At 43.0% G+C, this 24,015-nt stretch overlaps 1 protein-coding gene across 2 annotated transcripts in view; it reads left to right on the top strand.

The window, feature by feature from the left end:
- Nucleotides 1-24,015, top strand: part of Ext1 (exostosin glycosyltransferase 1) — a 271,125-nt gene that overhangs the window by 223,100 nt on the left and 24,010 nt on the right. For both annotated transcript variants that reach the window (XM_004850202.4, XM_087190709.1), the window contains exons 2-5: nucleotides 9,690-9,783; nucleotides 11,227-11,334; nucleotides 15,314-15,433; nucleotides 21,999-22,131. In XM_004850202.4, the coding sequence (XP_004850259.1) occupies nucleotides 9,690-9,783; nucleotides 11,227-11,334; nucleotides 15,314-15,433; nucleotides 21,999-22,131 (455 nt within the window). The remainder of the gene's footprint in view (nucleotides 1-9,689; nucleotides 9,784-11,226; nucleotides 11,335-15,313; nucleotides 15,434-21,998; nucleotides 22,132-24,015) is intronic.

Raw genomic sequence — 24,015 nt, 5'->3', positions numbered from 1 at the left:
GGCGAGGTTCTTGAGCCATTTCCTGAACTGTCATGGAAGTACTCAATAATCACTTATGTGTAGGGACCAATCCAAAGCCTGAGCACTGACAGAGAACGCATGGTGCTGGGCAGCCTGTGTGCATAGCCCTTGGTTAGCAGAGCAGCCCAGCAGGAATTCCAATGTCTTTCTAACCTGAGGGCTGATCAGGGCTGGCCTTGCAGGAACACAGGTCTTGGAGCAAGAGGGAAAGTGTTCAGAACACTGCAGTGAGCTTGGTTTTCTTCTGTGGGTGGTGAGGCATTGCCTTTGGACCACGGTAGTGTGTGGCACTGGGGAGCCTGCAGGAGCTGCTCTGGGGCTTCGTCAGTTCAGACAAGGAGGAAGGCCTGGGGAAGGTCGTGTGAATCGTGCTGTGCATGCCTTTAACTTGATTTTCAAATAATGCTGTTCATGTGGGCTGAAGAAGCACACATTCCCCACCCTCATCATTGTGTGGAGAGAAGGTGAAATTTTTAATAAGCCTTTAGACATAAAGACAGAGGAGAAGGTGTTTACAATATACAAAACCCAAATAAAACAAAAAACACGAAACTTTTTTCCAGTTCCCTAAATAATTGGGCTACACCTGAGCATATGTATGAAGATCTCCTCAGTCAGGCATGGTGTAACCAAGAGTTGGCTATGTGCTTAGCAGTGATGAAGCTCTTGCATCTTTGTCTCCTTGTGCTCTCGCTGTGCTGCCTGTGGGCGGACACTGAGCATTATTCTTTCACTCACCAGCTCTCTTCTGAGTGGCTGCTGTGAGCCAGGATGTCGGACAGCTGGTTGCAGGATGGACAGGAGCCCTGCCTCCTAGAGTCCAGAAGAAGGAAGGGGAGAAGACAAGGGGAGCCTCATGCCTGGAAGGTGTCTTCCAGGCAGCACAAGTGAAGTTAAGCCCAGAAAGGAGAGAGGGTTTGAGGCGCCCCGTCCACAGCCAGCCCCCTGGGATTCAGCCTACCCTGAGCCTGCGAGGACACATGCTCCATGCTGCCTGCTCTGTCCAGGCCATCTTGGGCTTTGGGCCATGCTGCCTGGCCCAGCTCCTCCTGGCCATTCCGCGTGGCTCAGCGCCTGGTGAAAGGGCAATGCTGAGATAATGACCTCGGGCTTCCCCCTCTTCTGGACCATTTACCGCTCCACGGCCATTGGGGCTGCTGGCTTTTTATTGTTAGGGTCTTCTCTACCCTCCTTCTTCCCCGGTAACCTTTGTTTCTCATCGCCAGGAATGCTTTCTGTGGAGCCAGAGAATGTAGACCCACTTGTCTTGGAATTGCATTTATCGCAGAATCGTTTTTGAAATTTGGCATGGCCGGGTGTAAAAGTGAGTGCTGCTAAACCTCACCTCCTCCCGAGAGCTTCCTGAGATGAATATCATGGGGCACAGTGTATTAGAAATCTCTCGTTTTCACCTATGCTGGCTTCATTTACTCTTTCCCTGCTGAGAGAGGCTGTGCGAGACAGTGGAGCTTGTTTAGAGCCCTCACCCCACACAAACCCCACTTCCACACTCTGCTCTGTGAAATGGGGCCAACAGCACCTGAGTTACATGGTTGTAACTTAGCGCGCTAAAGGGTACAGATTGTGTAGCACCAGGAACATTTCATCAGTGGGGCTATTATTATAACTGTTCTCCTTAATGGCTGTCATATTTCTTAGGATGTCTTTCTGTATGAGCCATGGAGCAGCTATTTAATGAGGGTCCTCTACCCCTTTGGGAATGCAAGCTTCCTGAGACATGCACTGTTCCTTCCTGTGCACATGGAGCAGTGACACCTCATCTGAGTTTCTAGTTCTGGGTGGTCAGTACATGGTTAGGGCAGGGATGTGGTGGAGGGGTTAGAAATGATGTGGAATGATGACCTACTGTCTTCTGACGGGATATTTTAGCTAAGAATCCTTCCAGTTGTCTTCCTCCTGTGAAAGGCAGGTGTAACTACATCCACTTCATCATGGCCATGAGCCTGACATGAAGGAATGTGTGTGAGTCTAAGTGCTTCTCCCAGGCGCGCAGAGAGCCAGGTTGGAAAGAGTGAACACAAATACCTGTCCTTGGTTTTAGCAGAGCTCTGCTCTCTGGACAGCTGGGGATAGAGGAGAATCACAAAAAATACATTCCTCGTCCTTGCCATGACGGGGGGCCCCAGTGGATCTAGAAGCAGGTGATGTACAAGGCGACCGATGTCCTATGCAAGGAATGCCGCCACCAGTCTGGGGCACCGAGTGTCCCTGAGGCTGCAGCTGTGCTGACACCATGCTCTGAGCTGAGCTGTGCGTGATGGAGTAGCTCATGCGCGTCTCTCTGACTCCAGCACTGCTGCAGCATGTTCACATGCACAGAGGCTGTGTGAGCAGATGTCCAGAAGGAAGGAGACTCAGCGAACCAGCGAGTCCTCAAAGACCATGGGCATCTGCACTTCCCACTGCTCCTCGGGATGGTGGTGACCAGCTGGGTGCATTTTCCGGCTAAGTCATTGGCTCAGGCTCATGTGGTCTCAGTTCCAGTCTCGCTGAGGTCCAATTTCATCGTATTGCGTGCTGCAAACTTTTAGAGTTTCTCAAAAATGGTAGAAACTGTAAGCTTTAAATCTGGACAGGCCAAAGACAGGGCTTAGTGAACAGCAGCGGGCTGTGTTGGACTGTAGTCCTGCAGGTGAGCAGGTGTACAGTGTGAGGGGAGAGAAGGGATCCTTTGAAATGGTAGCTGTTTGTTGCCAGTGCTTGAAGTGTGGTGAAGTGCTCAGGACTTGCCTTTAAGGGGAATTTGACTTGCAGGCCCTGCATGTTGTGCAGCTGAGCAGGGGCAGCAGGGTGTGGTAGAAAACAAAGGCCCCTTGAATCCAGAAGGCCGGAGTTGGAACACTGCCTCTCCTGGCCGCGCTCTCACCTGTGTTAGCTGGGTTTTGAACTCTCTGACTTCGTAACTTCCCTGTGAATTGGGGCTGTATAGTCCCAAGGATACCTCTGGGGGCGCGTCATCCGCCATTCTTGTTCTCATACTTAGATTCACCCGCACAAGTCACGCCCACTCTCCAGGGGGTGGTGGACTGGGACAGCCCCTGGGACCCCGCCTGCACCAGAGCCTCATCACCTGCTCCTTGCCCACTGAGCTGGGTGGACTCTCTCCCTCTAGGGTCTGCATTACTGCTGCGCTGTCTGGAGCCCCAGAATTGCCCATCACCTCCTTGCACCCCTGTGCCAGGCTGACTCGCACCTTCTGTAGTACTTAGCTCAGAGTCCCACTTTATCCAGGCGGCATTGTGCCCCTGACCCCACCGATGGCAGCTGTGTCCCTGGCATCTTTTCTCTGTCACCTCCCCGCCGCCTCATTCCCCATCCTAGCACTTCAGCTCACAGAGTGAGACATAGTTTGTCTGTCTTTCCGCTGGACCATGAGCTGCCTGACAGTGCCTGACACAAGGTAGAGATATCCGCCTCTTGTTTCCGCAGTGAAGGAAAAAAGTACAGATTTGTTCAAAGGATGCTAATTTTATTTTCCTCATCCCAGTGCACTTTGTGGAACTCCAGCATTCAAAAGCTTTTTGTTTGTTTGTTTTCTTTCTTAAGGAATGTGTTCATTCCTTGATGAAATTGAGCAGAGAGGATGAATTACTTATGAGGGTAGTCCTGGAGGGAACAGATCAGCTGTAGATGTTAAGTTGCCTTCTAAAAAAGTACTCAGACAAACTGTAGCATCCTGGGGAGACTAGACTTGTGTGAGTGCAGAGATGAGACCCTGGATCGCTTCTTTCTTTCTGTCCTCTCTGATTAGCAAAAAGCAGGCTCATTTGGCAACTGTGCGAGCTAGAGAAGGGCTGTGGGAACGGCAGGAGGACCTGCAAGTTGTACAGGCGACATCCTTGTCCATGTTGCTTTTGGTAATAAGGCAAAATTCTTTTGATTGGAAGCTGGTGTTCTGTTGTGATTCACAGCTCCTGTTTTCATTTTTTTTTTTTTTTTTGCTCTTGAACCTAGTTTCCATTTATTCAAAGAATAAATAAAAGTTTAAAAAGTTGTTTTCATTTTATTTTAAAGGGCCTGCTCCTCATTTGTCTCTTGGCTCCGTCTTTGGGAATCTGGTTTCTTGTTGTTGTTGCTGCTGGTAGCTTTTTAATATTTCGATTCCTCTCATTCTGATGTAATTTACCCTAACAACTTGCAATTGCATAGTGCCTTACTGATTATACTGTGTGTACATGATTTCATTTGATCTTTACAACTTTGAAGTTCAGAGAAGTTAAATGATTTGTGTGAGGTAACACAGGAAGTGGTACCGCTAAACCCCAAATTCCTCAACCTGGATTTTCTAACTTTAAGTGGGCCGTGTTTTTCATTATATTCTGTGGCCTCCCTTCATCTCTAACGATGATAGCTTTCATTTAGGGATTGCTCATAATGTGCCTGTGTATTATTTGTATCATTTAATCCTTCCAACAGAAACATTATCCCCCTTTTGCCAACCAGGAACCTAAGATTAAGCAATTCAATAACTTTCCCAAGATCACTCAGTTTGTAAATAGCAAAGCTGGAATTTGAACCCAGGTTTGGCTGCATCTAACACTGCTTAACCATGAAGCTCTCAATTACTAAACTCTTCACTGTCACGCCAGCGGTTCTCAAACACAGAATCCTGGGCTCTTTCCTGGAGTTTCTCAGTCACCATACCCCAGGGAGGCTGGAAATCTGCGTCTCTACCCAGCTCACCGTGATGGAGACAACGCTACGGCCTGGGAGGACCCTTGGTGACCCTGTGGCTCTGTGCCTCCACCCTGTCCCAGTTTCATAGAATCACTTCAAGCAAAAAATGTGTTTTCTAGGAAGGGGAAGGACTCCATTTATGTGTTACAACCTTTTTTTTTAAATTTTGGTACCGGGGATCAAACTCGAGACCTTGCGCTTGCAAGGCAGGTGATGGAACCACTGAGCTAAATCCCCGGCCCAGGACTTCATTTCTGCACTGTCACGCAGCCCATTTTAAATGGGGGTGTATCCCATACGTTATTCAGTGCAACTTCAGGGAGAAAATCTTGTGGCCGTTGAATGCCTGGTTTGTAGGTTAAATTCAGGGTCATGACATTTTAACTGCAATCTTCTTTGCAATCATTTATGAACTCTTCTACCATATGTGTCATTACCTACAGAGCAGGAAACTTCATGTCATCTGAAAAGGGTAGCAAAGCCATTTATTAATTAAAGCTGAAAATTCTCTAGCATTATGTCTCATTTACTTTCCTTCTCACTTGGGATAGCATGTGTTTATCTTTTGCTTTCAAGTAATGTATGATTATGGTATGATTTACATTTCTGGACTTAAGTAATAGGAGAGGATTACTCTATTTAAAAGGTTGTACCCCACCCCACACTTGACCTGTCAAGTTCTGCCTGTCTTTGTCTTTTACCTCTAAGCAATGGAAACCACTAATCTGTTCTCTACCCCTATAATTATGTTATTGCATGAATGTTATGTAAGTGGAATAATGCAGTCTGTCCCCTTTTGAGATTGGCTTTTGGATGCAGCATAATTCCCTTGAAGTGGTAGGCATCAATCATTAGTTCTATTTTATTGCTGAGGAGTACACTGGGCTGTCGATGTTCCATAATTTTTTGCACCATTCACTGAATGAAGGACATCTTGGTAATTTCTAGTTTGAGGCTATTACTGATAAAATCACTGTGCATATTTGTGGACAAGTTTCTATGTGAAAATTAGTTTCCATTTCTCTGGGATAAATGCCCAAGGATACAATTGCTGGGTCATATGCTAAGTCCATTTTTAGTTGGGATGGGACCTGCCAAACTGTTTGCCTAAGTGGCTTTCGCCATTTCATTTTCCTACCAGCAAGGTATGAAGAGTTTTCAATTCTCCGCATCCTCATCAGCACTTACTCTCATCTTTTGAGGGTGAGCGCCATCCGGATGGGTGAGAAGTGGTATCTCACTGTGATTTTGATTTGCATTTCTCTAATGACTATTGTGTTGAATATCTTTCAGTGTGTGCTTTCTTTGGAAAAATGTCAATTCAAATTCTTAGCCCAATTTTAATTGGCTTTTCTTTTTATTGTTGAGCAGAAGAGGTTTTTACATATTCACTTTTACGTATTCACCTGGGAGCAGGTGCACTGGAGCCCATCACAGATCGGATGCCACAGATGATTCTTGCCAAATTTGGGCAGATTTTCTCCAATGAACTTTTCTGTGTTTGTCATTAGACCCATTGGAGAGTTTTCAGACACTCTAAGTAAAATGTTTTTTATGACTTCTACTAGTTAATTTGTTGTTTTGCTGGGAAGAGTGTCCGCAGAGTTATTTATGTGCCATTCTAAAAAGCTGGTTATACCCTCTCGTGATACGTGCACCTCCTAGGAGGTGGTACATCCTAAGTTGTTATCTCTTCGGTTGTCAATTACTCTTTGGAAGATCCAGCAACTAGAAAAGACCTGGACTACACCTGTAGAGTGTGGAACATGTGTGAAAGAGTGTTTCTTGAAAGAACATGAGTTATAATCAAAATATACAGTGAATATTTAAATTAAAGAATTTGTTACAGTAAAAGACAAGTTGACATCAATCTCCATTGAAATCCTTCCTCCGCCTTTGGAATGCACTTATCCCATTGCTCTTGTCACTTTCTGAAGCAGTTCTGGAAGTGCTGTTTTGTGAGTATCATTAGTCAGTGTTGTGCTGCAACCAGTGCCACCCAACCAAAAGGCAGGCTCATAAAAAGGCTGTGGTGTGCTTATTATCCAAGTCTGGCACCAAAGTGCTCTTGCTCGAAATGTCCGGGAAAAGTAAGTATTTGGAATCAACTCAGGACATCAAGGCAGCCGTGGTAGCACAACTAAAGACACCTGTGAAAAGGGGCTTCCAGAACTGCTTCTGTAAGGGACAAGAATGAATAATAGATAAGCGTGTTTGGCGTGTGTGTGTGGGGGGATGGTGGTAGAGTCTTTTGAGGAAGACTAAAGCAATCTGTCTTACGTTTTTACTTTTATTTAAACCATTCGCGTTTTTTTTTTAAATCACACCTTGTAAATGAACGGGTTTAAGTACAGTGGTGCCTCAGTTCACAAACTTAATTCTTTCTACGATTCTTTCCCTGTCATGGAATGAGTGCTTCAGCAGCAATCATGGAAAGAATTAAGTGCATGAACCGAGGTGCCCCTGTGTCTAAAGGACAGAGCGTCACAGGGGACTGAGAGGAGGAGGGCACCTCACAATGGTCTGGCTTGTGGAGGATCCGCATCTTCAGGCAGAAGACACCACTGCTGCACAGGCTCACTGACTGTAGAGCCTGAAGGAGAGGGATGCTGGGCTCCGCGTGCTTGGAAGTATGAACAGAAATCATCGTTCTAAGTCACACATGCATAACAATCTGTACGTCCTGTGTGTCTATGTGAAAACACATGCTAACATACATTGTGTACATACAAACAGATATTTACACTTACGTGTTCACCACACACACCATACTCATGGTTATAGAAACCTTCCAAGCAGTGGCAGGTCCTCAAAGGACCTTCCTCTCCCTTACCTGAAGGTAGCACCATGAACTCTGCAGGGCTTTAGAACTCAACCTTTGGTTGTGTAACCCACGTGGCTCTTTTTGCAGTGAGGAAACCGAGACTGCAGAAGTGCTTGTGCTTTGGCCCTGTCTCTCAAGTCTGTGGCGGGTTCCTCCTCCTTCAAGGGTGCTCGGGCCCCGTTACGTGGAGACCTGCGAGCTCCAGTGTCATCTATATGTGCTACATCAGCTGCTGATCCTTCTCTGCAACCACTGAAAGCTCAGCACCCTCCTGTAGCTGCCATTTGAATTTTTCCTATAAGTTTCTGCCATTCTTCTCCCTCCACCCATTCCCCAAAGTAAATTCTATAACTGGCAACTTTGAAACTTGTTACAATTCAGAACACTAATAGGGTTTTACATTTTTAGCTGCCTAATGATGGAAGCTGAAGTGCCTTGTGTGCTGGACCCTCTGGGCTTTCTATTCTGAGCACCTATTAAACCCAGCTAAAATCTGAAGTATATTCGACCTTTCTATATTTAAAAGATCAGTTGGAACTTTACACATAAATGCGGATGTGCACACACTTCCCTCTTCTCTATTAGGCAGAGATTCAGACATTATCAACATTTGCAATCGAAGATACTTGTCAGTTACCTTTGTGTGTTTGGTGAGGAAAGAGAAGTCATTACCACATAATATATTTTTATTTAGCAAAATCTGAGCCTTCTTAAAAATCTTTTCTACTTTGAAGTCTATTTTGCAGTTTAATTAATGCAGCCAGGGTTTTTTATTTGACTCTCAGTGGAGATAATCTTAATCTATTCACAGTGACCTTTTCTTGTGCAAATTAGTTGTACATGCTTGTTTAAGCAAATGGCCCTTTGCATGATGTCTCTTCTTAATGACGGGTTTGTAATTGAAAATTGGCTTACTCCCATATGCCTAGTTTGTATGGGAATATAAAAATAGATGTGGAATTTAAAAATATAAATGTATATATCGATATCCCAAAAAGAGGAGAGAAGAATCCTGTGCCTTCAGGCCACGATTAAATTAGACTATTAGAGTCAGAAAATGCTGGTGACATATGCTACTGTCAAAGTCACACCTGTCCGCACAGCATAGGGAGCTCTTGAAAAATGAGAGTGATTTCATCTCGGCTCTAAGGATTGGAGCCTTCACAGGACAGGAGATGCCTCTAGTTCCCCACTTTGCCTAAATTCATAATGAACTTGAAACTGCATGTTTAGGAAGGAATTTGTGGGACTCACTTTTAAAGTGACAGTCTGAAACAAATTATATGACTTTGATCTTTCTTCTACTTCACTCCCATTAAGAGACAGTGACACTCATGGTATAGTGTGTGTGTTTTTCCAAAATCAAAAACAGTGAAATACCATTAAATGATCCTGAGTAACAGAAAGAATCATCTCTTCCGTATTCCACTTTCCTATACTCTCTTCTCCTTTTTTCTCTCTTGTGACTCCCATTTCCCCATTTCTTAGGCCAGCTTCCCCCGTCTCTTCTCGTCTTTCTCCTGTAAGTTGGGTCAGCCGATCTTACAGAGCAGTATTTGGGGAAACTGAATGTTCCTGATCAAATGGAGAAATTCCAGCTTGAAGGAGAAAACGAGTGTTGTTTTGTGCTTGTGGTCGAGGTTTCCCGAGCAGTTTTTAATAGCATGGTTTGGAGGGTAAGGAACAAGAATGGTTTTAGTTTTCCTGAATGGCCTGGAGTTCGAGGAGAGGGTGAAGAGGACATAGCAGTGATTTGTTGTTGCTGTTGTTGTTGCTGTTGTTGTTGTTGTTGTTGTTAAGCCCACACAAACCTCATATTTCTTCGAGATGCAAAAGCCTCATTTGGGGAATGAATACCAGGCAAGACAAATTGTCACTAAGACAATCAGACTTGTCTTTTTATGTACAGTTTGCAGAAGAGACCTCAACTGTGTTATCCACCATGACCGTCCGCATTTGTTCTCCTTCACACTGCAAATCCCCAGACCCCTCCCCAAAATGGAAAAGTGAGAGCCAGCCCTCCCCAGCACGCTCCTGAGTTGCCCTGGGCAAATCTGTGCACATCTGCAGCTGCAGTGCTCGGCCCCCTGCCACCCCGTCGTGCAGAATGGGTCCTGTTTGCTGATTGCTCCTCCTCTCTTTCCAGGTATGATTATCGGGAAATGCTGCACAATGCCACTTTCTGTCTGGTTCCTCGTGGTCGCAGGCTGGGGTCCTTCAGATTCCTGGAGGCTTTGCAGGTAAGAGACCTAGAAACCTGGCCAGGGTAGGCCTGAGGACTGCAGTCAACATGGTGAGTTTAACCTTATCACCTAGCACAGCAGAAGGGTCAGATTTACCTTAGAGATCTGAGGGTTTTTTCTAAGAAAATCTGAAGCATTATTTAGAAGTATGGGTTCTGGGAAAGATTTACCCTCTGCCTTTGGAGATGAGAAGATGAAGCAGTTTTGCCACCAGGGGAAATGGGCCCTTCAGTTGCAAACAGAAGGCAGATGTGCTTTCCAGCTTGACCCGCTGGGTGCCTTGAAGGGACTTTTCCCTGGAAGCCAATGTCAGAAGCAATGAGAAGGGAGTATTGCGGATACTCCCCAAAAGCAAACTTGTGGGTTTCACTCCATCTTGGTCTTCCGTTGCTTTAAGGGTGATGCCCCATGGGTAATGCTCCTTATATAGCCCCGCTCTGGGACTAGTGGTCAACCCTAACAGCCTGTAATAGTGATGCACAAAGGCTCTGCAATGCAGAGGTCCTGCTCTAGCTGCCAAGCCTGTATGGGAGTCCCCCTGCTCATCAGCCTCACTGTAGGAGTGCCCTGTCCTGCTGAGACATTTGTCCACATTTCCCTGGAAGTGACAGCCAACCTCCTTCCATGGCAGGGAGAAAGCACTCTCTCTACAGACGTCTCTCACCCCACCTTCCTTGCCCTCTTGTGGCTGAGTTTTCCTCCTCCATGCCCTCGACCTTGTGTTTGCTGCAGAGCTCTGTCCTAACTGCAGATCCTCCTGTCATCCTCTGACAGAAGAGCTTCCTCCTGAAAGACTTCCACGATGCTCTGTGTGTTCCGTGACACATGCCACCACTATTTTCTTGCAGCTTCCCTGGATGTTGCATGGAGCATACTATTCTCTGAGTTATTCGGAACCAGCATCTTGTCATTAGCTTTTGTATGTGCATCCAGGTTCCGAGATTGCAGAGCAAGGGAAAAGTGGACACCTGTAATAGTGAAGTCCACAAAATGCTACACGGGATGACTGGGCCCCATTCTGCTCTTTCTTGCTCCTGACACTGGGTAAACCACTTTGCAAGTGTATTGTGGCAGTTACATTGACAGAACCATTTATATTCAAGGTTGGTTTTATGGTCGGATTTTGTTAGTGAAAGCTTTTGTTGCATCAATAAAACTTCTGCAGCAAGGGTAGTCATCTCCAGGAAAGTAAGGTCAGCCAAGCCATGCACCAGAATGGCAATGAGGTTCAGCATTCTGGGGAAAGACTTGCGAATATGAAAATCTAGGCTGGTAACCTTCTTGATAGTTCCAGAAAGCTTACTTTCATTCTGACCCGAGCAGTCCAGGTTCTATGCAAAGCAGACATGCCCATAACTGAGCTTGTGCTGATTCCGCCCCCGATGGGGACGGCTTTTGCTGTCGCCTTCCTCACAGTCATCAAGTCCCTTCTTCATGCAGGCTGCCTGCGTCCCTGTGATGCTCAGCAACGGATGGGAGCTGCCATTCTCTGAAGTGATTAATTGGAACCAAGCTGCCGTCATAGGCGACGAGAGATTGTTATTACAGGTAAGGGAAGGGGCGGTGGCCTTCAACCAATCAGCTGATTATTGCTGCCCCCATCCAAAGTTTCAAAGAAGATGAATTCAAAAGGTCAACGCCATAAAAGAAATTTTATCAGGAAGAAATGGCCTATGGCATGGGAAATACGAAGTCATTTGATATGATATTGCTCACCTTCCTACACAAAAATCTACCCAGGCCCACAGAATATATCATGGAGTGAAGTTGCAGATAAATAGCTGAGTGTGACGGTAAGAAGAGACGCTTCTCCACCCCCTTCAACAGGCAGGAGCTTAGAAATGACGCCGCTCTGCGATGGTGTTCCTCTCGCCTGGTTCGCCCTCACCTTCACATTACTCTTCTAGAAGCACTGGCTCTGGGATTGGTTCTTGTGCTGAGCATTATTATTGCTGGTGCCCAAACTGGTGATATCTTTTGGATGTTACTTAACAAGAGCAGCCCCCACGAAAAGTCTGAGCTGCTCGTAGGAGAGAGGAGGACACAATACTCAGAGAAATGCAGAGGCAAAAGTAGTTGGGATGGATTCCTAGAGCCCTTCTGTGCAGTAATTTTGAAGTTCGCCATAAATCACTGCTCTCTTCTCTAAAAATTGTAGAGTACTTTAATGGTTTTCTTTCACGATATTTTACATTTTATCTTTAAATCAGCAAAAGAATTTCTGGAGAGATTATCTTTAATGTCTTTGCTTTTTTCTCTTTTCTTTTCGATATCTAGAAAATTGCATTTCTGACTGTTATTGATTATGCCTCTGTACTGCTGGCTGGTCTGCTAGTGGGCTGAGAAAGTCATGCAGTCCTGCCTGTCCCTGGAGTAGCAGGTGAAATGCCGGTGACTGAGTGAACGGTGGGTTAGGAAAGCCCAGCCGATCCCAGCTCCACCAACTTTCCTTTCATTTGGGCCTCAAGACCTTGGTGGTTGCTGGATCCTCAGAATGAAACCACAGAAAAATATGAGATCTGGCAAGGCAGAATCTGTTCATCTCGGCTGTCTCATTCTGCCCTAAAGACAAGGTGTTTGCCGAGAAAGGGGCCTAGAGGATGTGTGACGGGATCGCTTTGATGGCAGCGCTTCCCCATTATGCTTCTTTAGGGAAATCCTTGCACACTTAGAGTTCACTCCATCCAGGGCTAGCATATGCCTGAATTGTTCACTCTTGAAAAGCCAAGCAAAGTAATATAGATGGTGCTTTTCTACCTTGTCTTTTTCCTTAAATAATGCATGCCCATTAAAGGAAATTTGGAGAATGAAGAACATCACTGCTGTGCCAAGGCTCCTAACAACTTGATCGGAACACATTTGCAGCTTGTCTTGGGGATGGGCAGCATTCTGGGATACTTCACTGTGGTTGTCCAGTTTCTACCACTTCGCCAAACTTGCTGAGTATTTGTCCTTCTGGACAAATTTTTGGCTTGACTCTGAACACTGTGTTTTTCGTGGCTCACCCACCTAACCACCCCCCACACTGGCTGCTGTTTTCCCTCTCACCTGCAGGCTGCTTTTGCACAGCTGCCTCCAGGTTGAGCAGCGACTGTACTGCCGTTAACAATGGTTTTAAAGACTTGGCACTAAGCCCAAATCTGTGCTCTGGGAAATGTTTTTGTTATGTTACGATTTTTCATTTCCTGTTTTAGAACAACTCGGATGTTTTTATTTGCATATATTCTTGTCATCCTGTCACTGAGAGAGCTTACTGTGGCTTCTCTGTATCTATTTTGGTAGATTCTATTAGTTTTGTTACCATACATGACCTTTTATTGAGATTTCATTGAGTTCTTCAACTTCCAAAACAATCTGGCCAAATTGGAGTTAATTTATCACTTTCCCATACCTGTCTCTTGGGACAGGCAGATTAATAACCAATAGCCAAATGCCATTAAAACTTGGAACTCTGTCTTTTCAATCAAGTGCAGTTGTCTTCCAGGGCGCTTTGCAGGGTGCTGTCAGACACTTGTGTCATATGCACAAGGCTGAGGAAGACTCAGCTCTGGAGGTAGAAAAATCAAGGTGTAGCTGTGTAAGACTGCAACTCACCCTGGTGAGAGAATCACTGATATTTCTTTCACCTTTCAGAACCATAGCAGGTTCCATTTTCTCGAGACCACAAAGCGATGATAGCTTTAGGCATTTCTCTAGTGGATTGGTTCCTCATAACCGTGATAAAACAGTGATACCAACTCAGGACGACCTTTGATGTTGAAAAGAGGGCATGATTATGAAAACTGAACAGGATAACTTTTGTCTAACCTTCTTTGACAATCTAGGTAGTTCTCTTAGCGAGTAAATAAAAATAAATTTTCTTGGACTTATCAAGGGTTCATGTTATGAATACTTTCTTTCTCTTCTCCAAGGATGTTTTATTGACCCTCGACTTTGAAGTCTTGATTTCGGGCTCATGTTGCCCGCCAGTGTTTCTCCTTTACCTGACACCTCCAGGGTTTTTTCAGTGTTGTAAATCCACGTGCATGCTCTGGGGCACAGATTTAGTATCTTGTTTTGGACATGGCCAAAGCACTCGAGCTTTTCCTTCTGTTCCCATTGTGAACCAGTCTCCTTGCTCCTCCTGAGGAGTCGCGAATCAGTGTGCTGCCATGTCTTCTTCTCTAGCGGGGACTTGGTTATAGTCTCCGTCAAACGTCATGGGTAACTTTCCTATTAACGCAGCGAGCTGAGCCTTCCCCTTTCAGCCTGGGCTCCCATGTCTGTCTGATTATCATGCATTCGAGGGGCAAGCATGCAGAAAGAGCTGAGCACAAAAGGTCATTTGCTAATCACAAGGAATCTCTCCGAAGAATATAGACTCCATAAATGAAACTGACCTTGAACTGTAGGTGAAAATAGGGAACAAGCCCGAGACACTTAACCAGAGACCATTTCAGAAAGTCTGGACCCAAGCAGGTTCATACGAGGCATTAAGCAATTGGCCTAGCTCTAAATAGAATCAAGGGATCCAGCTTAGAACCGTACCACCTTAATGTCAATAATAATAACAATAGCAGGAGTAACAAGCCATATTAACTAAGCTTGCCATGTTGGCTCTGTGCCAAGCATTTATACAATAGTCATTAAACTGCATAATGTTTATTTGCCCCATTTTATAAGTGAGGAAATGGAGCGTTTGAGAGATTGTCTGGCCAGTCCAAGGAACCACAGCTAGAGGCAAAAATCCTACCTTGGCCTGTCCAGCTCCTGTAGGTTTGAGCATTAAGCTAAGCTATTAAAAACAATGATGTCCTGATGATACTGGCTTCAAAAGGTCATGTTAAATTCAGCTCTTGTTTCTTAATAACTACTACATAAATGCTACTCTTCTAGCCTTAAAATGTGTCGCAGGATGGACAGGAGAGAAGATCTTCTTTTAAGATTGTCTAGCTTGGTGGAGAACAGCATGTAGCTAAAGATATGTGATGTGTGAAAGTTGCAGTTAAATTGAGTAAGGGCTGGAGCCAGAAAGAGACTGAGGGAGTCAGAAGGCTCCGAGTGGGGGGATGAGAGATGTGCACGTGGAAGCATGTAACCTGGCTCCCGGTTGGGTGGGGAGGCTCTTTAGTAGTCTCTGCAAAGCCCTTTTATAGATATTTTAGAGGTCCTGGGGGAGTAATCTTAGAAGTGCTTGGACGATGAAGTCCCAAGGGCTAGGGCTATTCTCTGTAGAATTCCATTGTCCATGTGCAGGGCTCTGAGGATGAAAGAGCATTTGTGATATCAGGATACCCTAAGCAACTGACTAGCTGCAGATCATCTTAGAAGTGAACTAAGTTAATGCATAGCTTCTGTGTATTAAAAGCTCACTCTTTGGAAAGCATCTCAGGGGCATTTCTACTTAGGGGCTGCTGATTTTGCTGTATCTGTGCGCTAGAGGCTGAATGCTGTGAAGAATAAAAGTGTAACCCAGTTGGGTTGTTTAGATCAAGTACTTCTCTTTGTTTTACAGTTATAATTACTATGTGTTCACCTTATGTTACAGATTCCTTCTACAATCAGGTCTATTCATCAGGATAAAATCCTAGCACTTAGACAGCAGACACAATTCTTGTGGGAGGCTTATTTTTCTTCAGTTGAGAAGATTGTATTAACTACACTAGAGGTAAGTGAGACTGCTCGGGTCACGGCCATGAATAATAGCCCTGTATTCGTTTGTCTCAGACCTCTCTTCTGCTGTTGATGGCGTGTAAGTTGGTGAGGTGGGATAAGACCAGATTTTCTCTACTTGGGTATGTTGGTTAACCCTCTTTGGTCTGCTTGGTCTTGCCCAAACAAATACCCTCATTCTTGACCATCTCCAAGAGCACAGTGGACATGGGGAGAGATTGGCTCTGACATCATGCAGAGATTTGTGGGTAATGGCTGTCTTGCTGTCATTCACACTCAGTAGCATCCTTTGAAGACACACTTCTGCAGTTCATGTAGAAAAAAGATAATGAGCAGTAGGAGAAAATCTTCTACCTCTCTAGAAATATGAATAGATTAGTGGGGATCAAAGACCAGTGGTGTTCGGGGCAACAAAATTAATTCTCAGGACATGTGCAGTCCAGCCAACCAGCATCTGTGTTGCAAGATTATGTTGAGAGGAAAACTGGGATTGCAGCCATCCGGTGCAGAAAGTGTTAAGCTTTATGAAAGCAGAAAATCATTTAAGCAGATAGGTGCCCACCTTCGAATAGCTTTTGTTAAGGCAGAAGGAGAAAAGGAAAGGGGAACATGCAGATGATTAAAATCTCTGGAAGTAGAGCAGATCACAGTGGCCGGAGGCTGTACCCAAGCAGTGCAAAGAGCTAAGAAAAGATTTAGGAAACCGCACACTCAGGAGTTACAGGCTTGCAGGAGGGACGGAGGGCGAAGGTCCTCGGGGAGGTGCATCACCCAGGCGACTCAGCGGTGTTCCCAGAATGGGGCAGGGGCACTTATCGCTGCGCTTTGAGGTATTTGCTTTGGGAATCGATTATTCTTCCAAAAGCAAATGTGATTTGCAGAACACCTGTGAGGCGCCCACTTGGCTCCACACGGCGGTCTCCTTTTCATGGAGAGGGTCAGAGTCAGTGTGGTCACGGCACACTGGGCTTCACCTACTCTTGACTGGCCTGGGCTCCTACTTCTGCCTCCCCGCAAGCTGCATTTGTGTCCATCCTGGCGGTGGATGAAATGGGCTGTGAGGACCTGGCTCTTCCCCAGACAGCTGCAGGGTTCCGGGACGGCCAGAGCCTTCCTTAATGCAAGCACACTTTGCTTCCTCCCCGGAAGCACGGTCCTCAGTTAAAATTGTGAGCTTTCACCCCTGTCCATCCTGGCAGATGGGAATATTTAACAGAGCCTGCCCTTCTCTTCCATCCTGTTGTCCATTCGAGATATTAAATGAAGTTGAAAGTTAATTTTTATTTATTACTTTTTGGAGTAAGTAGTGCTTTTTATCAAAGAAGTACATGTTCATTTGAGAAAATCCTTAAAGCATTAAAAAGAGCTCCCGATGCAAACCTCTGTAGACACACTATAAATCCACATAAACATATGTAAGTATGTAATATATATTAATCTTTTATATACAAATGTAAAATTTGCTGTCATTTTTAATTTTAAAAATATCTTTCTATATTAGCAATATAACATGTCTTTCTGCTGAATGATATATTGTTGCTATTTTCTTATGTCTTCGTATTTTTGTAATTATTTGAATTATTTTTAAATTATTTTAATAACTATAATATTTCATGTATGATATCATTTAATTGCTTAAATTCTCAATTTAGATACATTATAGTTGTTTCTAGTTTCTCATCATTATACACATAATCAAAGCAAACAGCCTCGAAGCTAAATTGTGCAGATGCAAGATCACTTTCTGAAGATAAATTCCTTTAACTCAATGTCCTGGTTCAAAGAATATGCCAAACGCTGAGATTTCTAATGCGATTTGTTAATTTTCCCGCAGGAGAACCAAAATAAGTTATGCTTTCTTCCAACTAACATGAAAAGACCTGTTTTCATTATTTTGGATTTTAATTCTTTATTAATATTAGATATTATACCTTGGAAAATAATAAATCATTTTCTTAATTTGTATTTCTTAAGATATTCCTAAAAACAAATATTTTTCATGTATTTCTTGCTCAGACAACTTACAAAGAAAGAAGAAATTATTGTAATATTGCTGTTACTTTTTTCTTATTAATTTATAAGAGCTTATTATGTTAAAAATATTAATCCATTGATTCTTTTGTTGCAAATGTCTCTCCCCAATTTATGATATGCTTTTCTGTTTTGTGTATGATTAGTCAATATTTTCATCTATAGTTTCTCCATTTGCTATTTTTTTAAGAAGGCACATTTTTTACTCAGTTTTGTGTATCTATGTATACTCATATGGAAACACATATTTTTAGGACATTCATAATTTTTAACATTTATGTATTTAACCCAATTTACTTTTATATGTGATCTGTGTTGAGTAATCTAACCATTCTCTTCTTTTGTTTAAATTAATAGGTTGTGTGGCTGTCCCAGTACATTTCCTGTTATTTTTGCCTCAGCATTTAGTGTGCCATTGTTATGCATGTTTGGATGTGTCTCTGGCCTTTTAATTTGGCATCCACTTCTAATATACCCAGATTACACATTTTAACTTTTTTCACCCTGATATGCCAACCTATAATAGTAAACTTCTATTTACGTAACCAACCTGCTATTGTTTACTATTAATGTTATTTTTCATTACTTATTTTTCATGGATAATTGTCTTTGTTCAAGCTGTGACTTTCTGCATGTGTCTTGGACTGCATTGCTGCTTATTTCATTAAGATGGAGTCCCTCAAATGAGATTACCAAGCCCAAGAATGTAGGCACATTTAAGGTTCATAATTTAGTTTTTGCCACATTGCTTTTCATAAAATTTGTACCAGCCTAGACCAGCGGTGGCAAACCTATGGCACACATGGCACAGCGGGCTGTTTGTTACCATTGAAAGCTCTAAAAGGTTTGCCATCCCTGCTCTGGACTCTCCCCAGCTGTCAGAGGTAGACCTTCTCCCTCCATAAATCATCAGCCTTCAGGAGCATAATTAATGCACATACACACACACCTTTGCTGTTTTACCAGATGCAAGACTGTGTCTTATTAATTACATTTCTTTTGAGTTTGGTTTATTGCAGAGATCCATTTTCTTGTGCAGTAAGTCAACGGTGATCCATTATCCTGTAGTAACAACTGAGTGTGTTACAGTCGTCAGAACGGGATCTTAAGTCAAGCTCTTTTCATCTCCGAGCCTGGAAAGGCCTTCTTGTACTTTTAAGCTGAGCAATTCTTTACAGCAGCTGTCCAATCTCTGTATAGCCTCCCAAGATCGGATTGTGACAATTTGACCTCTCAACCAGGGTGCATGAGGGATACCATTCACTTTTCCCTCTTAATTCGGACCTGAGATTACCCCAGAATTCAGCATACACAGAAAAGCAGGGACAACAGCACAAAATGCCACCCGCATACACAAATAAGCAAATCCATGTGTACATATTAGCAATTTAAGTATCATATATCACAAATGCCTGCTTGGTTTAGAATTTAGATTACATAAGTTATTTGATCAGTACTGGAGCTCTTAATTATGAAAACAGTTCAAAGGTAACCTGAGGCAGCATAGCACTGAGGACTCTGCTCAGGACCCTCTGTGCTCAGATTCCAGAATTCTGGGTTCTTCTTCCTTCCTTACTATATTGCAGGTCAAGGGAGTGGGATCACTGCGTCTTTGGAGACTATGAGCTTGAGAGCTGCAGGTAGTACTTAGACACAGTTGGAAACAGGATTCCCCTTCCCTCTCTCCAAAGCCAAGCTCGAGTTATCAGTACACTTATTTCATCATGCAGCTCTCTGGCATGGTTGAGATTCTGTTAGATTTTCCAGTTGAGAAAAGTCCCTAATGCCGCACCTTGGAAGTAATCAGTCGTAAGTGCTCTGTGCAAATCGAGAAGTAACATTGGGGACAAAAGGGGCCGGGGATTTAGCTCAGTGGCACTGCACCTGCCTCACAAGCATGAGGTCCTGAGTTCGATCCCAGATACAAAAAAAAAAAAAAGGAAAATAATGGGGACAAAAGTAAGATACCATCAAGCATTCTTTTATTTGTCAGAATATTGCACAATAACCTGGCAGTAAGAACTGAACCATAGGCGCTCAGTTAGAATCAAGGCAAGCAAGAGGAAAGTGCAAGAGTTTACAATGGTCTATGGGAACGACTAATGGTAGCTGGGCACATTTTTAGGGGCTTTTATGATGAAATGAGATCCACGCTCATTCAGACTTTTGACAAGGCAAGTTGATATCCTTTTAGAAAGATGTTTGACAATACGTATGAACAGCCTTAACAGTGTTCATATATTTCACCAAAGTCCTAAAGAATCTGTACTAAATGTGGGAAAATCTTACTCATAAATATCTTCCTTCCTTTGCGTGGAAAAACCTGCCTTGCCATTGGTCTTTTAGCATAAGTAAACCATTAATTCTATGATGATATTTATTATATTATAGCTATGCAAAAACAGAAAAGCCTATGCCTAGAAAATGAACACAGGAATGAGAATGTCTTTTAATGGCAAGAATCAATCCTTAGTATAAAAACTGAGGCATCTATTCTTAAATTCTGAGAGGCCATTGTAATTAATGTGTGAAATTCCTTGTTTTATTACAAATGAGGAAGGTGAGAAATAAACATGGCAAATTGCTTGGCCAAGGTTAATTTCAACATTTGTTATTGCTCTCATACCTGCACTGGTATCTTTTTGCCAAGATCCATTTGAAGAGAGTATAAAATGCATATTAATATTTTGGAAGAGTTCTGTAACTGATTGTCATGGCTTGGAATTTTAAAAGATAATGTTATGATGCCAAAAAGCTAGTCTCTGACTGTGCAAAACACTGTTACTTACCAAAGCGAATGGCAACCAGTTTGTGCGTCTCCACATAGCATTTGTAGGTTAGCTGCACAGTGCTCTCTATTGCCAATTTATTGTGTCTTGATACCCAGACTTAAGGGACCACATTCTGAAAGGCATGTAAATTTGGAAAAATTCTAAAACTTTAAGCAGAAATACATAGAAGGTAGACTTGGAAAGCCTAGAGATAATTAAAAACTGGGAATAAATGTTGCACAGAATAAAATTGCTAGCCAGGTAAAAACCCTCTACAACCATGACAGTTTTCCCAGAATCACTACCAACAACAGAACTGAAATACATCTCTCCTGTAGCAGAGAATAAGTATCAGTATTTTACCTAGTTTTGTAAACTGCCGCCAAATCAGAAACCTCTCCCCTGCCCTAAAAAATTAGCAATTTGGATCTGAATGAAAGATAAAATGTAGAAATCATTGAACTAAGATATTTGTGTTTGCCTCAACTTCTTCCCTCCTCCTTCCTTCTCTCTCATTAGGAACTAAACAGGATAAGGTATGCAAAGATAAATGGAGCTCACTTCAGTCCTTTTCCAGTCACTATGTGGGAGGAGATGAGAGTGCCAATAACCCAGGAAATAATAAACTCCACTTCAAATGATTGGACACAAAAGCACATTGTATTAAATTGGGACCGGGAAAATGGTGATTTATTTAGGTTCTGGGGATCAAACTCAGGGCCTCATGCTGAACCTGTGTTCTACCACTGAGCTACACTTCCAGCCCCTAGGATCCTTTTTTAAGTACAAAAACAATTTGCCAGAGACATGAAATTCTGCATCAAGTTAATTATTTGCTCAGTCATATCTTAATGAGTGGATGCTGTAATTACAAGAGTTTGGAAGTCACAGAGAGAAAGCCCCGAAGTGGACTAATCACACTGAACTGACAAATGTTTCAGGAAGGGAGAGCATTTGACTCTAAATGTAGAATTTAATGATCTGCTAGGTCCCAAAGTCCAAAGAAACTAATGAGCTAGCTTAACTGTTATTAGTCTTCATATGCCATGGTTCTTGTCCTAATATGTAGGATGTTTTGAGAAATTATTGACTCACTATTTTTTGAGGTTGAAATACAGAAAGAACTTCAGCTAACCAGTACCCAAATTTGTACAATTGACTTAAAAAGGAAAATTAAATATGCTAAGCAAAGAAATCTACCTCCTGATTTAAAAGAACAAATTAAGGGGTTGGGGATTTAGCTCAGTGGTTTCACCACCTGCTGCCCAGGTGCAAGGTCCTAAATTCAATCCCTGGTACCAAAAAAAAAAAAAAAAGAACAAATCAAATCCTCAGCAGCCTCAGAAATGTGTCGTATGTGTCATGTTCAGTGTTTCCGTTCTATGTCTACATGGTCTACACTGACATCTTTGTGAACTGGGACCAGGTCTTGTGGATCCATTGCTACATATTCAGCCATCAACAATACACACATTCCACATTTGAATGAGTATGGACTCGCTGTGAGAGAGAGCAAAGGTAGAGTTTAGGGTTAGACTGATGCTTAGGAAATGTGACTACTGTAATTCATCCTTTCTCACACCATTTTCCGTAGCATGTCACTTCTCTTTGTCTTGCAGACATTTTTAGGACTGGAGGTCTGGGGGAGACGTGAGGTAGGAGTTCAGCACCATCACCCCTCAAATTTGGACTAACCAAGACCTTTCCAGGTACCAGCAGGGCCTCATCCTCACCACGCGCTGTGTTTTTATTTTCTAGATTATTCAGGACAGAATATTCAAGCACATATCACGTAACAGTTTAATATGGAACAAACATCCTGGAGGATTGTTCGTACTACCACAGTATTCATCTTATCTGGGAGACTTTCCTTACTACTATGCTAATTTAGGTGAGTGACTTCCTTCCAGGGAACTGCCTTTGTTTACCCTCAAGATAGTATCCAGAACTAAAGCCCTATAATTCTTCTGTCCAATAGTGGGATCTTCCCAAAAGCCTGCATCGGAGATTGCTTTCTGAGCCTCATTGCTAATATCACATTGGGTTCAAGAATTACAGACCCAACAGAACACTGGGAGGGGAGGTCCATTTTTCCCATGAGCAGCTACCAGCTGCATTTAATAGAGTTATTTCTTGTTGGGAAATAGGTCCCCCAGATGGTGGATCGCTTTGAACATGACAGTGGATTAGCTATAAATTTAAGTCTCATCATACATAAAATAGAGTTAGAAGAGCTGTCCCTAATTTTTTTTCACAACCCCGATTCTGTATTCTATACCAAGGAAAAACTGAATCAATAACAGGAAAGAATAAATAGCTAAGAATATATGACAAGGCAAATAGATACATTTTTTTCAACCTTTATTATTCTCCTCATCCTTGCTCTGCTAATGCAACACTAGAAATAAGAAATGCACTCTAAATAAGAAATAATTTCCACTCTGAAGTAGTGTTTAATCACAATATGGGCCCAAGGATGAAACTCTAAAAATGCTACTGTGCCCTTGCCGCAGGTACATAGGTATTTGGAGACCCAGTCGACTCATCTTGGACACTTCCCCTCGTAATTCCAAGCTGGAGAATCCTTGGAATAGCAAAGCATCTTTTAAGTTGATGTGGCAAAAAACTCAACAGTTTCCATTGTGTGCTATTGTTTATAACAGTCTTACCCTTTTTTAAGTTATACACGTCTAGCCTGAAACCAAGTTTAAAAAAATAAAAGGTGAAACTTAAATTTTTAATTTGTGGCATGAAGTATCCACCGGTGACAAAAAAACCCTTTAATCTGAACCAAAGGTGTAATGGGGACCATATGAAATTCAGCAAACAATCCACTTTGGGTAATGTATTTAGAGCTTAGTAGCTGTCCAATGAAAGCAGTAGCTGAGAATTTCCACATATTTCTTGTATTTCTGCCGTCTTCGTTTGGAGTTAGCACATTAGATGTGTGTAAATGATGCTTCTTAAATGACTGCCGGAAAAGCTAAATGCAGTGACTTGTTTCGCCTGCTAAAAAGGCAATTCCTCAATCGTGTTTATTCTTCTTGCTTGAATGTGTAGTCAGATAGTGGTAAGGAAGCTCTTTTCTAGTGTATGGTTAAAGTGCTAATTGGATGATATAATTTTCTCTACCAAATGTATGTATAATCCTTTACCATATATAGTCTGGTTCTAACCTTTATCCCATCAATAGCAAAACTTAATTCAAATGTCCCTGCACTCCCTTGTTCATATTTGAGCTACTAAAATGTCAGATTAGTGGGTCCAAATTAATGAAACTTTAAAAGGCTCTTAACTTGCTTCTACTTTCTTAGTGAGTTTTTTTGGGGGGGCGGTTACCAGGGATCAAACTCAGGTCCTTCTGCTTGTGAGGCAGGCGCCAGAACCACTGAGCTAAATCCCCGGCCCCCTTAGTGAGTTTTTATAGAAGACTTATTGGGGAAACCAACTCGCTTCTCTCTTTGGTGGCAGTGGTTGTTTTGTATATTTATGGTCCTTTTCTGCCTGGGGTTTCAGAGTTACAATGGTCAGGAGTCTGCATCATGTACTTTTTGTCTCAGCTGCGTTACTGCTTTCCAAGAAAGAGATTCTTGCAGTATGGAGACATTCTGGTGGTGGTGGTGGTAACCACTAACACACACTGAGCACTTGCACTTATTATTTGTTAAGTCTTATTCTAAGTGTCTGTGTGCATTAACTTTTATCAGTTCTTACAGGAGCCCACTCAGTTTGGTACTGTTACTTGCAGCCCCCATTTCACAGCTGTAGGAACACA

This window comes from Heterocephalus glaber, unplaced genomic scaffold, assembly GCF_053883595.1.
Source record: "Heterocephalus glaber isolate CG9 unplaced genomic scaffold, H.glaber_assembly_v1.0 deba00001555, whole genome shotgun sequence".
NCBI lineage: Eukaryota > Metazoa > Chordata > Mammalia > Rodentia > Bathyergidae > Heterocephalus > Heterocephalus glaber.
The sequence above is the reverse complement of the archived record's forward strand: the minus strand, read 5'-3'. Positions and strand labels throughout refer to the sequence as shown.